We start from the raw sequence: 12334 nt of genomic DNA on the forward strand, positions 1-12334 counted from the left end.
GGTGAACAAGATCAGCAACGGTGTGAGATAATCTATTCTAATAAGTCTTTGCTCTGCAAGACAGGGTCATATTAGCCTATATCAAGTAAATATTCCTTATGTCCGCTGGTGGTATTCAACCGCCTTACTATTCTTTTATTCGGCCTGCGCTTGCTGGGTATTTAAAGATGGGGGACTCTAAGATAGGGGCCTTCAGACACTGAAGGCGAACGGAGGTGGCGCGACGAACGAATCTGTACCTGGAAAATAAAATAACTACCGTCAAACTTATTTGATTGGGAGCAGGTAAATGCTTCCTACTCCTAGTTATGCGAATGCCGAGACAACCAAACGAAGCCCGCCGGATGATAGAGTTTTATGAGCAGATCTAAAAGATCATTCCTGGTTTATAAACCAAGACAAGCTATAAACCAATTACTTCCCGATATGAGTTTCTTACGCAGCGAATCCATTCCAGCAAGACCTTCTAGCCATTCTCCATATGCTGCAACGGGTGTAATTCGACGCCCGTCTCCAAGTAGTCCTGAACGGTCTTGAACAGACCGACAGCAAAATCCCTCAAACTCCCAAGCATAGGTCAATACTAACATTGGAATGCCATCGACCAGCTCTATAGTGAGGATAAAGTACTGCACATCATAAGTTATATAAGCTTCAACAAGATATGGATCGCTGACTACTGACCTTGTAGTATGCTACCATGACACTGGCCCAGAGCTTAGTGTCGTTGTCGTCGCCATTATCCTTCTGCTGGGCGATAGATCGGTGAGCTGTGGACTCATGTACCTCTCCAGTCTGAGCCGAAGAAAAGCAATAGAGTAATATTGGTGCAGTAAGCTGTACTCTACTTTGGTCGGGGTATTGGCTGCGGTATTCCTTAAAATCCCGAAACCAAAGCTGCGTTAGGAGAATGGTCAAATCATTCAGAGACAGTCCATCTCTGGGCATCTCAACATCTGGAAGACCCAGTTTGGTCTTCAAATCTGATATAATATACTTCAAAATTGGTTAGTAGACAAATTAAACCAGGCCAAGAATGCATACCTCTTCATGGTAATAGACATGGCCTTCGGGACACAGAAGTCCCTCATCCGAGCCAAAGCGGTCTCAAAGTCCCGGCGAAAATTCTCGACAGTCTCTGTTGTAGGCTTTCCCTTGATTCGGCATGGTGTGTTTCTTACATAAAATTCCAAAAACCCTTTATATGTTTTGATATCAGGGGGAGAGCAGGCAGCGGGATGCAGCTCAAGGAATCTGGAAGAATAAGCAGCAAGCCTCCATGGCTCTAAGGGACTTACCTGTCAAAGATCATCAGACTTCGATGATACTTTCCAGCCGTTCGTGGAAGAATTGCTCGTTTGATCTCTTTACCATTGTGCTCATCAAGATTGATCACGCGCGTAAAATTAGCTGCCGGTTCTTGTGGCATACTGTCAGATTAGCCTTAAATATGGGAGAAGGAATAGGAGTAAGACATACACACCATGGGTTTTAGATGATTTATCTCTCTCTTGAGGATGTCTTTTTGCGCTTTTGTCGAAATGTAGCTTCAGGTAGCTCAGGTGCAGAATATCCAGGCGCCTGAATCTTCACCTTAAGGCGCCGGAATATGTGCGGCAAAGCGGCGACGGAACAGTAGCTGGGATGGGTGAGCACCGAAATATACATGCTGTTGTATGTTTTTCTTTTTGTACTTGACTGTCACCATTATCAACGCGGATACAAGTGCGATAAGAAGCCCTGAGTGTGTTTCTCCTTTTAGGAGTGAGAGACACTAGCCTAGGGTGGGTGCAGGTGAGATGGGTTACAACAAGGTGAGTAAATCACCCACTTCTTGAGTGAGTGGGGGGTGAGAAGTAAAATTTAGGCCACTACTGTGATCTCTGTTCTGCATGAAGTTGTGCAACAAATAAGGACCTAATCCTCCCAGAGGAGTACAAACTCTTTCCTTTCACTAATAAATTCTTGGGTAGTAATTCCTGGTTTGACAAATAGCTATTCTGGTGGCAGCCGCATCTATATACAAGAGAGAGATATTGATCCTCAACAGTATTAGTATGGGAATATATACCTCTAAGCCAAAAAGGGGCCATGACTTCCAGTTAGTCTTAGAGAGTCATATTCTCTAGTTGACAACTTCCCTTTCTCCCACCCTCAATCAAGACAACTGACGGAATATGGATCTATTATCGGCACTAGATACTCTATGGAACGCGCTAACCAATATACTCTTCCTGTCACAGGCTATGTCACAGGCTATGGCCTGGATCTTGGTTGTCGGCCATGCCCTCAACCTGGTTCTAAATAAGGTTTCTGCAACATCAGTGCACAGCTTCGGAAATTGCGGCCTCGAAGCTTAGGAAAAGAGATCCGTTCTCATAACTTTGGAATAGGGATCCGCCGGCATACAGGCCCGGGAAGTCAGAAAGGTTGATAAAGGAAGGAGAGATATCTGCGCTTCTATCTTTTGTTTCTTTCTCTAAGCTTGTGATACTCGTTTATACAGGACAGCCAGTTGAAAATAATACTGCCTACGCCCGTTACAGTACCCTTGAACCCGTGATGGTGGAAAGAAATCCGGAGGGTGCTTGAGTTGGTTTCACTCCCCTAGTAATGCCCCTGACCTGCTTCTAACGCCGTAGGACCTTAACTTCAGACAAACCTGGGTTATTGTGGGCTTTTGGCCATAAATATGATAAGTAGAGTTACAGGCTCCGATTTCACAGTGGGCCGGTCTAGAGTGGAACCACGCTATTAGTTGTCTGGTAGTAGGGATTTGTGGTATAAGAGCTGATGCGGAGTGTTATATACCTTTTTCCTCAGCTATACGCTAACCTAGGTATCTTACACTGACAGGCAAGCTATTCAGTCCTCAACGGCACATGGGCAGATGCCTCTTATTCTTATTAGGAATATGGACCCGAACTATGCTACTATGCTATCTCCGCGCAATTCGACTTCTATGGGCGCGAAGAGACCTCGTCCTATATCTCGTCGTATATGACAGGGGAGGAATCAGAGGAGTTATCCTAGATGTACCTCCCTATAGGTGGATGGTTTCCTACCTTACTCAGGATTCCAGGAGAGCAAGATGCACACAAAGCTCAGCATCAGTTTTAAACATCGTGCAGTTCCTGCCGGTGGACGAAGGGATTCTACACAGAAACCATACCTGTTTATCCAAAGGCTTCTGTGTCTCGTATTATTCGAACTCTATGGCTTTTCACCTGAGCTTGTTTAGCGTAGCCATTATTATACCGCTTGAACCGCAGAAGTTACGCTCTCGCATTCTAGGGATCGCGCGACACTCATCTCCGACCTGCTCACCTACTAGAACGTAAAGGGAAATAGTTTTGATGCTCATAAATTCTGCTCGATAGGTAGCATTCGTATCCTGTCCGAGGATGCGGTCTTATTTACCGTGCCAGGAGAATGGCGCCTGATCAATCCTACAAGACAAGCGCCTGTAACGGGTGTAAGAAGACCGTGCGGTATTGACTCGCCGCTGAACGGTCCAGACGCTCTGATACTATGAGTCCATCTACTGGCTTGTAGATATCAGGTTTGTAGATATCAGGTATAAACAGTAACTTCTCTGAGTTGTGGCAAGTATGAACGTCCAGGATACCTTAGAACATGCCATTTCAACATATTTCATAATTTATTCACTACTGCTAGATCACCACTGCTAGAGGAAGTAGCATTTGATAATAGTTGAGGTGATATGAAGCAGCATTAATTAGGGCACCAATAGCAGTCAACATGCTATGACGGAGCCTTGGCTACGGAGATGCTCACAAGTGGCAGATTACCAGGCCAGAGCCCAATTCTTAGTCCATCTACTGCCATTTCCATACCCTCTAACCGCCTAATACTCACTTAGTCCACGGTGCAATTCTGAACCCGAAGCGCCTTTCTGCACAGGGCACCCGGTACTGCTCCAGAGTCCTCGGCCCGCAAGCTCCAGTCCCGACTCCTGCGCTCTCGACATCGAGCCTAACGCGGACTCTCTTCTCCGGGGAGAGCTCGTTTGGGTGTTTTGCACGTTCGACAGACTCGGCGCTGTACCGCGTCGCGACCCATTGGAATGCCTGCTCCTCGTCTCCATCTGCATCACGGGTGACGCAAACACCTCGGCCGCGGTTGTTGAGCAATCGCAGCCACCGCGTCTCCATTCTGTTTCCGCCCTCTTGCGGCACTTCATAGGGTGTCTGCAGCTCCGACGTTGTTGCAGAATAGATGCTTATCTTCTGAGACAGCTTCTTGTCGGCGTAAGATTCTCCCGGGCCCAGGCCGAACCAGGAGGCGTTGTCCAGCTCGTCTGCAAGGACGAGGTCGAACCCGACTCGGGGAACGTCGACTGGCTTTGCGCCGCTGGGCTTGACGTGTGCCTTGACAGTCAAGGCGCCGTCGCCGGTGATGCGGTAGACCGTTTCCGCCTCGAATCCCCAGGCCAGGATGGGCGGCGAAACGTACGCCTCAGTGCGGATCTCGAGCATGGACTCGTCCACCTCGGTCAGCGAGATCTTTCGGAGGCTGGAGGTGAGCGTATCTAGCCCGTACCGGCGCCACTCGCCCAGATCGTACGGGAGCTCGTTGTCCGTTGGTGGGCGCCAGAAGCCCAGGGTCAGTCCGGCCGATGTGGAGTCGGCGAGGATCTCTCTGCTATGGATACGCCAGCTCGTCAGCAGGCCGGTCGTGCGTGAGAAGGTGATGGTGAAGTCTGCGCCGGTTATGATATGGTCGGCCTTCGTGGAGTGAGTCTGGATTGGGAAGCTGGCTGCCGGCGTCAACGCAGGCAGAGACGGGGCCGTTGAGCCAAGACGGTGCTGGAACCAGGCGATCTCATAATTTGCATCCAGTCCCGGTGTCGCGTGTTTTGTCGTGAACGAGACGGTCAGCCACGTCTCGCCCCCTGCCGTCGCCTTGGACGGGAAGGAGGAAGGGAAGGGGATCTCCCCCGTCTCTCCGGCCCGGAGAGCCGGTATCTCCAGAGTACCGGCCTCGATGAGCTCCATGCTAGTATGCCGCGGTGTCAGCTTACCCACTCCCAGGGTGATTGGTCCTGGGATAGACTCACCCTTCGCCCAGCACCTCGACCCGATATCCCGCCTGTACGCCCTCAAGCCCGGCAAAATCAAACCGGTTCTGCAGCCGGATTCTACCATCTTCATACCACGCATGGATCGGCTCGTACGCCTTTCTCAGCTCGACTAGCCCCGGCGTAGGGGTATGGTTGCTGTAAAGCAAGCCATCCAGCACAAAACTCCCGTCGTTCGGCTGGTCGCCGAAGTCACCCCCGTACGCGTAGAACCCCTTCTCCTCCAGCCAGAGCCCGTGGTTTGCCCACTCCCAGATCCAGCCTCCCTGCAGCCGGCGATAGGTCCTGAACGCATTCATGTACTCGGCCAGGCCGCCGGGTGCGTTCCCCATCGCGTGTCCGTACTCGCAGAGAACGATCGGCTTGGTGAATGCATCCCCTTCTTCCGTCGCGAGCCTAGTGATCCGATCAACAGAAGGATACATGAACGAGTACATATCCGCCGTCTTGGCCTCCATATCCCCCTCGTAATGCACAGGACGGGTCGGGTCTTCTTCCTTTATGAAGCGGTACATGGCCGCGTGGTTGGCCCCGTAAAAGGCCTCGTTCCCCAGACTCCAAATGACAACGGAGGCATAGTTCCTGTCCCTTGCTACCATCTGCTCCGCACGGTCCAGATACGCTGCTTTCCATTCGGGGTTATTGGACGTGAACTCGGCCGCTTGCGCGAATGTGAGTTTCTTCCGTTCCTCGTAGTCCATGCTTTCCGGTATATCGAGCGGCCGGGCCACGGCATCGTAGAACCCATGGCACTCAAGGTCTGCTTCGTCCATGACCCACAGCCCCAGCTCGTCACACATGGAGAAGAGCTGTGGGGTGGATGGGTAGTGGCAGCACCGGACCGAATTGATGTTGTGCCTCTTCATGAGGAGGAGGTCCTCCTTGACAAAGTCCAGGGGCACGGCACGCCCGTGAAGAGGATGGTGATCATGTCGGTTGACGCCACGAAAGAGGACAGGGACCCCATTTACAGTGATATTGCCGTTCTTGATCTCGACCTGCCGGAATCCAACGCGGTGGTGCACCTTTTGTAGGATGGCGGATGGGTCGTACCTCGTCGCCAGGGCGATCTCAAGATCGTAGAGGAAGGGTGTCTCAGCGGTCCATTTGCGCGGATTGCGTACGGACAGGCTGAGCTTGTATGTCCCTGTGCCGACAATCTCTTTATCCTCCGTCGCGAGGGTTCCGTTGCTGGCGCGGTCGAAAAGCTCGACGTGGAGCGTGCTGGCCTCTGTCGAGGCGATGTCGACGGCGAGGTGGAGCTCAGCGTCGTGATACTCGCTGTCCAGGGTCGTTGTCACCCGGAAATCCTCGATTCGAGAGACTGATGGGAACGCAATGAGCGTCACGTCTCGAAATATCCCTGTTCTCGTCAGTCTCCCTTCCCTTGGCCGGATGCATCCCATGAGCCACAGTGGTGTACATACCACTCAGCCACCACTGATCCTGATCCTCGATATAGCTCCCATCGCACCACTGGTATACCCTGACAAATACCTCGTTCTCTTTCTCGCGGTCAACCTGATCAGAGATATCAAACTCCGCAGGGTTACGACTCCCCTGCGCATACCCGACCTGCACCCCGTTCACCCAGACATGGTACGCGCTGTCCACTCCGTCGAATCGCAGTCTCAGCTGTGCATCTCTATCCCACGTCGACGGGACACGGAAGCTGCGCTTGTACGTCCCCGTGGGATTCTCACTGGGCACCCGCGGCGGGTCCACGGGGAACGGGAAGATGACGTTCGTATAGTTTGGCCGGCCGTACCCGTGCAGCTGCCAGTGACCAGGGACGGGGATGGGCTTCCATTCGACCTGGTCCTGTTCTGCGTCTTTCTCCTCGCCGCCGTCACCGCTCAAGCGTGACGGTGTAGGCGAAGGAGCCAAAAGCGGCGAAGAGACATAGTTGAAGTCCCAATCCCCGTTCAGCAGCAGCGAGGTCTCTGGGATCCAGTACGCGCGGGCCTTGAGGCGATTGCGCTGAAAAACTCTGGGGTTTTCCCAGTCGTTGGCAGACGATGATTCGGGCATGCTTCCCTAGGCGATTGGATCTGGTAACAGTACTCCGTAAGTGGCGTTGGATTCCACGAATCCTTGGGTGACTCCGCGCTTCCTGGTCTTAGGAGATTGCTTGCGACGTCTGATTTAAATCATCACTAAGCTACGTGGGGTGTCTCGCTTGCTGACGTAGCTGTACAGCTGCCGCTGCATCCCGCCAAAGACTCGGGGATACCGGGTAATAGAGCAGCTAGAGGAGAAGATTGTCCACAACAGCTACTCACCATAGTTAGTCTGCATGCGAGGCACGATATCTGGCACGGACCTCTCTCCGCTAGCGATTGGGAGCTCGGGGAAATCGGGGCCGAGAGGGCCTATATTAGGGTTTGTATAGCCCCGACGAATCCTTCCTGCGGGGTAGTTCGAACCCATCAGAGAGGAGAGAGCATGACTCAGTCTGCTAATTATCCGGCTAGGTGCATGAGTTTCTGAGACATTAAGAAAGACTGCGAGTCATTGGAGAGCCGTGCTGGTGGGTACTAGAATATTGGGCGTCGTCATTCCATGCTTAAAAGGTTTTTTTTTTTTTTTTTTATTTTTTATTCTATTTTTTTTTCTTTCTTTCTTGGTCAGGAAGTATATAGGGTGATTAGCACAGTATAATCCATAATATATGCGTCAAGCGACAGCTGAATCTATGCAGGCAGTTAAGTCTTTGGCGCAACCTTCTCGTAGTAGTACTCCCTCGCCTCATCCATAAGCTTCCTAACCCGGTCAGACGGGACCTTCTCGCGTCGATCGAATGAGTAGAGTCCATTGACCTCTTGCTCGATGTCCGTTCTGCTGCATTGTCAGCATCTATCATATCTCTATACTAATGCAGGTTGTGACTCACAGCTGCGTATAGACAAACCCACATGTATAGCCTCCCCGAACGACCGCCATAAACAACCGCTCCAATCTCTTCAGCAGGTCTTCCGGGTCTGCAGCCGTTGTATAACCCCAGTCCCTTTCTGAGCCGGGCGCATTGCCGTCTTTTGCAGGAGCGATATTCACGCCCCCGAACTCAGAGCATATCACCGGTGCGCCAGGGGTATGCCTCGAGCCCGGGTCAATGACAGAGCCATCAGACGAGGCGATCGGGTCTGTGAACATCTCGCCATTGAGCTTCCGCGCCAGGATGCCGCCGTCCATTTTGCTGCAGATCTGCGCCAGCTCGGCGGAGTCGCTGTAGTCGTGGTATGTCGTCAGATCGGTCTGCACATGCTCCCAGCCACAGTTGTCGTTTACGGGCCGAGTCGGATCGAGCGACCTGCGTTCCTAGTCAGCAGCTCCTCACTCGCATGAAGAGGTCCATCTGGGATACATACTTGGTCAACCGATATAGTTCTCGGATATGCCCCCTCTGAACCGCATCACCCTTCAGATTCTTATACCCCCAGCTCTCATTGACGGGCGTCCATGCAACCACACACGGATGGTTGCGATCGCGCATAACTACGCGCTCCCACTCCTCATTGAAGCGGTCCACATACTCGCCGCTGAATTCGTATGCGTTCCCGATCTCGCCCCAGACCAGATACCCCAGCCGATCAGCCCAATAGTAGAATAGCGGGTCCTCGACCTTTTGGTGTTTCCGGCATCCGTTAAGCCCCATCTTCTTCGCGAGAATGATGTCTTCTTTCAGCGCGTCGCCGGACGGCGGGGTCAGGCCCGTCGAGGGCCAGTAGCCTTGGTCGAGACACAGGGTCTGGAAGTAGGGCTTCCCATTCAGCCGGAACGTGCTGTCACCGGTATCCCAGGTGATCTTGCGCATGCCTACGGTCGTACTGACCTGGTCGAGGACGGTTCCCTCGGTTAGGGCCAACTGGATGGCAATGTCGTAGAGGTTGGGATGCTCTGGCGACCACAGCGCCAGTCCGTTGTACGAGGACTCGCCGCCAATAAGCCTCTCACTGCGGACATTCAGCTCGAACGGGGCCGAGTGCTCGTTCTCAGGCACCGCGACCGTGGTCTCAGCTATCTCTGTGCCGTTTAGGGACGTAGAGATCCGCACAAAATATCTCTCACCATCCCCCTTCTTTCCAGCCAGAGCCACGACGCCCCTGAGCACTCCTCCGTCAATATCGTCCCCTCTCAGCAGAGTTCCACCACTCGAATCCGCGATCCGCGTCTTCGGCACAACCTCCACCCAGACGTTCTGCCAGATCCCGCTCGTCGGTGTATAGAATATGCTCTCGGGTACAGGACCCCAGTACTGCTTCCCCCTCGGCTGCGTCAGGTCCGTCGGCGAGTCTCGCACACGCACGGTCACCCGCACGGTATCTTTCCGTTGTCCGGCGGATATGAATGCATCGGTAATGTCTACATCGAACGGGACGTACCCGCCTCTGTGCGAAGCATACTGAATCCCATCAACCCACACCGCAGACTCGTAGTCGACTGCGCCGAAGCGCAGGAGGACCCTGGCGTCCGCGGCAGTTTGACTCGAGGGCCGGATGTCGGGCACCGTGCGCTCGTACCAGATGACCTCGTGGGCTTCCTGGAGGTTGATCCCTGAAGCCGGTGCTTGGAATGCGTAGGGAACAGTGATCTGGGTCCTTTTATGGCCGTCTGCCTCTTCGGGGAGACCGGTGGTCTGCCATTCTTGCGAGAGGCCAGCGTTGGAGTCGTCGAAGAGGAAGGACCATGGGCCGTTGAGGGAGGTCCAGGTAATGTTCCCCCTGGCAAAGTCGGGGCGAGGATACTGATTGGACATTTTATTCTGGCTGTCTAAATAAAAAGAAGACAAATGGGTGGTGTTAGAAGAGAAGTGCTTAATATGATTATTATAATTCTACCCCGCGCATGACGTCGACAGGCTACGATCCATACTTGATACGGCACGCCGATCGATAGATGCCAGGTATATTTATAGAACAATTATCCACACAGAATCTCGTCAAGAGACGCGCTTGCGTCCTCAATGAGTCTGACACTTTGCAGCACGCTCGGCGAGACCCCCTGGCCCGGCACTTGCATCCACCGCAGCAGGTGCTTGGTCAGATTGGGCCCGATCTCGGTCACATCCTCTGGGAGACATACGCGTAGAGAGCTATCTGCTGCAGTCGCAAGCGCAATCAGCATCACGGACGCCATACTAGGTATGAGTATTCAGTGTTAGCATATTCTCGCCCTGTGCAGAGAGAAATGACATACGAGAGCGAGCAAATCCACGTGTCGATCATAACCGTCTGCGGAAACGCATTCAGGTTCTGCGCGTGGAGACAACAGGCCTCCAGGCAGGTCTTACATCCTTCATAGACCATCGGCGAGATGGGGTCCGCTCGCGTGGTGAGTGAGAGCGCCAGAGTGAGGTACGGCCGGTAGATCACGCTTTTACAGGTCAGATAGCGTTGGCGGAGGAAACCCGCCTCCATGGATCCGGCGGGAGCGCGGCTAAGATCGAAGTGGAATGCAGACGGCAGCAAGTCCCTCCATTTATTGAGCTGGTGGTCCAGTTCGGCGACGACCGGCGGGAACTGGTTGATATCGGAGGCGACGCCGTTGTTGCGTGCGTACAGGAGATCATGCACGCGGTTGAGCAGACGGCGCATCGAGATGCAGGCGAGGAAGTAGAGCGAGGATTCCTCTTCTGTGCTGGAGGAAGCGTGTGTGTGGTATTGTCCCGGTAGGGGGATAGAGGATTCGATTTCTGCGATCCCAGTATGCGGAAGCGCGGCGAGCTCGGCGAGGTAGTCGCTTAGCAATTAGCTGGAAGACAGACCTTAAGGTAAATCTGAGGCTCTAAAATAAAGACACACCTTTCCAGGATATAGCAAGACCAGAAGATGCGGCGAAGGCATTCGAGTTTCTCGCTAGGGGTGTCGGATGTGGAATACGAGAGCAGCAAGCGGCACTTGGTTGCGGCCGCGCTGATGAACGACCAGGCCTGGATTGGCCGTTGCAAAAAGGCGAAGAAGAGCCTGAATTGACGCCATTAGGGTCATGGTTGACCCGCACCGAGGAAGACACTTACGCTGTGTAGAAGAGACACTGCACCGCCTCCGTGCAGGACTCGGCCTGGGCGAGATAGATCTTCTTGAAGGCGATATCGAAATAGAGCCCACTCAGCAGCTGCCATCGACGAAGCTTCTCAGCATCAGGGGTGTCTGGACGGTCCGTCGTGGCGCAGCGGACGAGCTCGCTGGCGCATCCCAGGGCCATTACCAGCAGGGCCAGGCACGAGTCGACGTCCTCCTCGAGGCTATTCGACAGGACCCGCACCTCCACCTCCGTCCTGGTGGTCCGGGAGAGGGTCGGGTACCAAAAGTTGACGTTCCGTTCAAACGAGTTGAGGAGACAGTCGAGTTCCCCCTGGCCCATGTACGGCAGCACGACGGACGACCGGTTCCTGAGCGGCGCCCGCTGGCTCTCCAGTTGGAAAACAGACCCGCGGTAGTTGCGCCGCAGGGTCTGGAGGTCCTTGAAATGCGGCCATGCCAGGATTGACTCGGTCGTGGACGAATGGAATTGAGGAAGGACGGCGTTCGAGATCTGGTCGGGCGAACTAGGCGGGTGATGCGCCGTGTCGATCGTTAAAGGCGAGAAAAAGGCCAGCGGAGAGGATGCAATCCTGGGGTCGACTGGGCTCGTTGGGCCCAGCAAAGAGTGCTAGGGGGTCAATTAGGGCACGGCCGGGACGGTGGGAGCCCTCACCAGGTGCCCAGACATTGCACGCAGCATATTCTCTGAGCGCAGGACCACGTCTAGGATCAGATCCGATTTGCTCTTGCTGCGGCGGCCAAGTCAGACGTTCCAGTCCACTCTTTTTGCTGCTGGGACTCCTGGGACTCCTAAGACTCCTGGGACCCAGGCTGGGGACTTACGGTATGGCCTCGGCCCCGTAGAGGCAGTCTTCGCCCGTAGACAAGCACGTAGCACATGGCTGGCGGCCATCGCATCTGTAGAATGTTACCGTCGAAGCACAGTCGAGGCCTTGCAGCATACCTGACCTTGCGATGCCGACACGAGTCACACTGCCACACAATTGCCAAACCATCAGCTTGGGCAGATACCCCGTGGTCGGGAACTGGGGCGGGAATCGCTTACAGCATGAGAGGTGCGCTTGCGCTTCCGAGCGTCAGATTCTCTCTCCATTGCGATATCAGCCGATACCAGCTACGATAAGAGTGATGATCGAGCAGTCGAGTCAGCAGCAGCTTGAGGCTAGAACCATGAGGTTGTTGGATGTCG

General features: G+C 53.7%; 4 protein-coding genes and 1 pseudogene across 5 annotated transcripts, besides 2 other annotated features; all 5 read right to left on the minus strand.

Moving 5' to 3' along the window:
- Positions 1–8688: part of a sequence feature (contig 1.53 1316..51172(-1)) that runs on past the window's edge.
- On the minus strand, positions 193–1429 carry ANIA_03202 (uncharacterized protein; the record flags this gene model as incomplete). The annotated part of the gene is made up of 5 exons (XM_655714.1): positions 193–239; positions 589–610; positions 685–996; positions 1182–1254; positions 1299–1429. 5 exons carry the CDS (start codon positions 1427–1429, stop codon positions 193–195), a joined length of 585 nt encoding a protein of 194 aa, XP_660806.1.
- Positions 3876–7132, minus strand: ANIA_03201 (protein lacD; the record flags this gene model as incomplete). The annotated part of the gene is made up of 3 exons (XM_655713.1): positions 3876–5019; positions 5081–6425; positions 6529–7132. 3 exons carry the CDS (start codon positions 7130–7132, stop codon positions 3876–3878), a joined length of 3093 nt encoding a protein of 1030 aa, XP_660805.1.
- ANIA_03200 (glycoside hydrolase family 2 protein) lies at positions 7727–9857 on the minus strand (the record flags this gene model as incomplete). The annotated part of the gene is made up of 3 exons (XM_655712.2): positions 7727–7939; positions 7995–8411; positions 8470–9857. 3 exons carry the CDS (start codon positions 9855–9857, stop codon positions 7807–7809), a joined length of 1938 nt encoding a protein of 645 aa, XP_660804.1. The 3' UTR covers positions 7727–7806.
- Positions 8689–12334: part of a sequence feature (contig 1.52 1..82934(-1)) that runs on past the window's edge.
- ANIA_10383 lies at positions 8691–9880 on the minus strand (annotated as a pseudogene). Its single transcript has one exon. A coding segment is annotated over exon 1 (1190 nt).
- On the minus strand, positions 10022–12140 carry ANIA_10384 (fungal specific transcription factor domain-containing protein; the record flags this gene model as incomplete). Its single annotated transcript, XM_050612524.1, has 6 exons — positions 10022–10238; positions 10298–10840; positions 10903–11064; positions 11118–11752; positions 11783–11873; positions 11968–12140. 6 exons carry the CDS (start codon positions 12138–12140, stop codon positions 10022–10024), a joined length of 1821 nt encoding a protein of 606 aa, XP_050468436.1.

Source organism: Aspergillus nidulans, chromosome VI, assembly GCF_000011425.1.
Source record: "Aspergillus nidulans FGSC A4 chromosome VI".
Lineage (NCBI taxonomy): Eukaryota > Fungi > Ascomycota > Eurotiomycetes > Eurotiales > Aspergillaceae > Aspergillus > Aspergillus nidulans.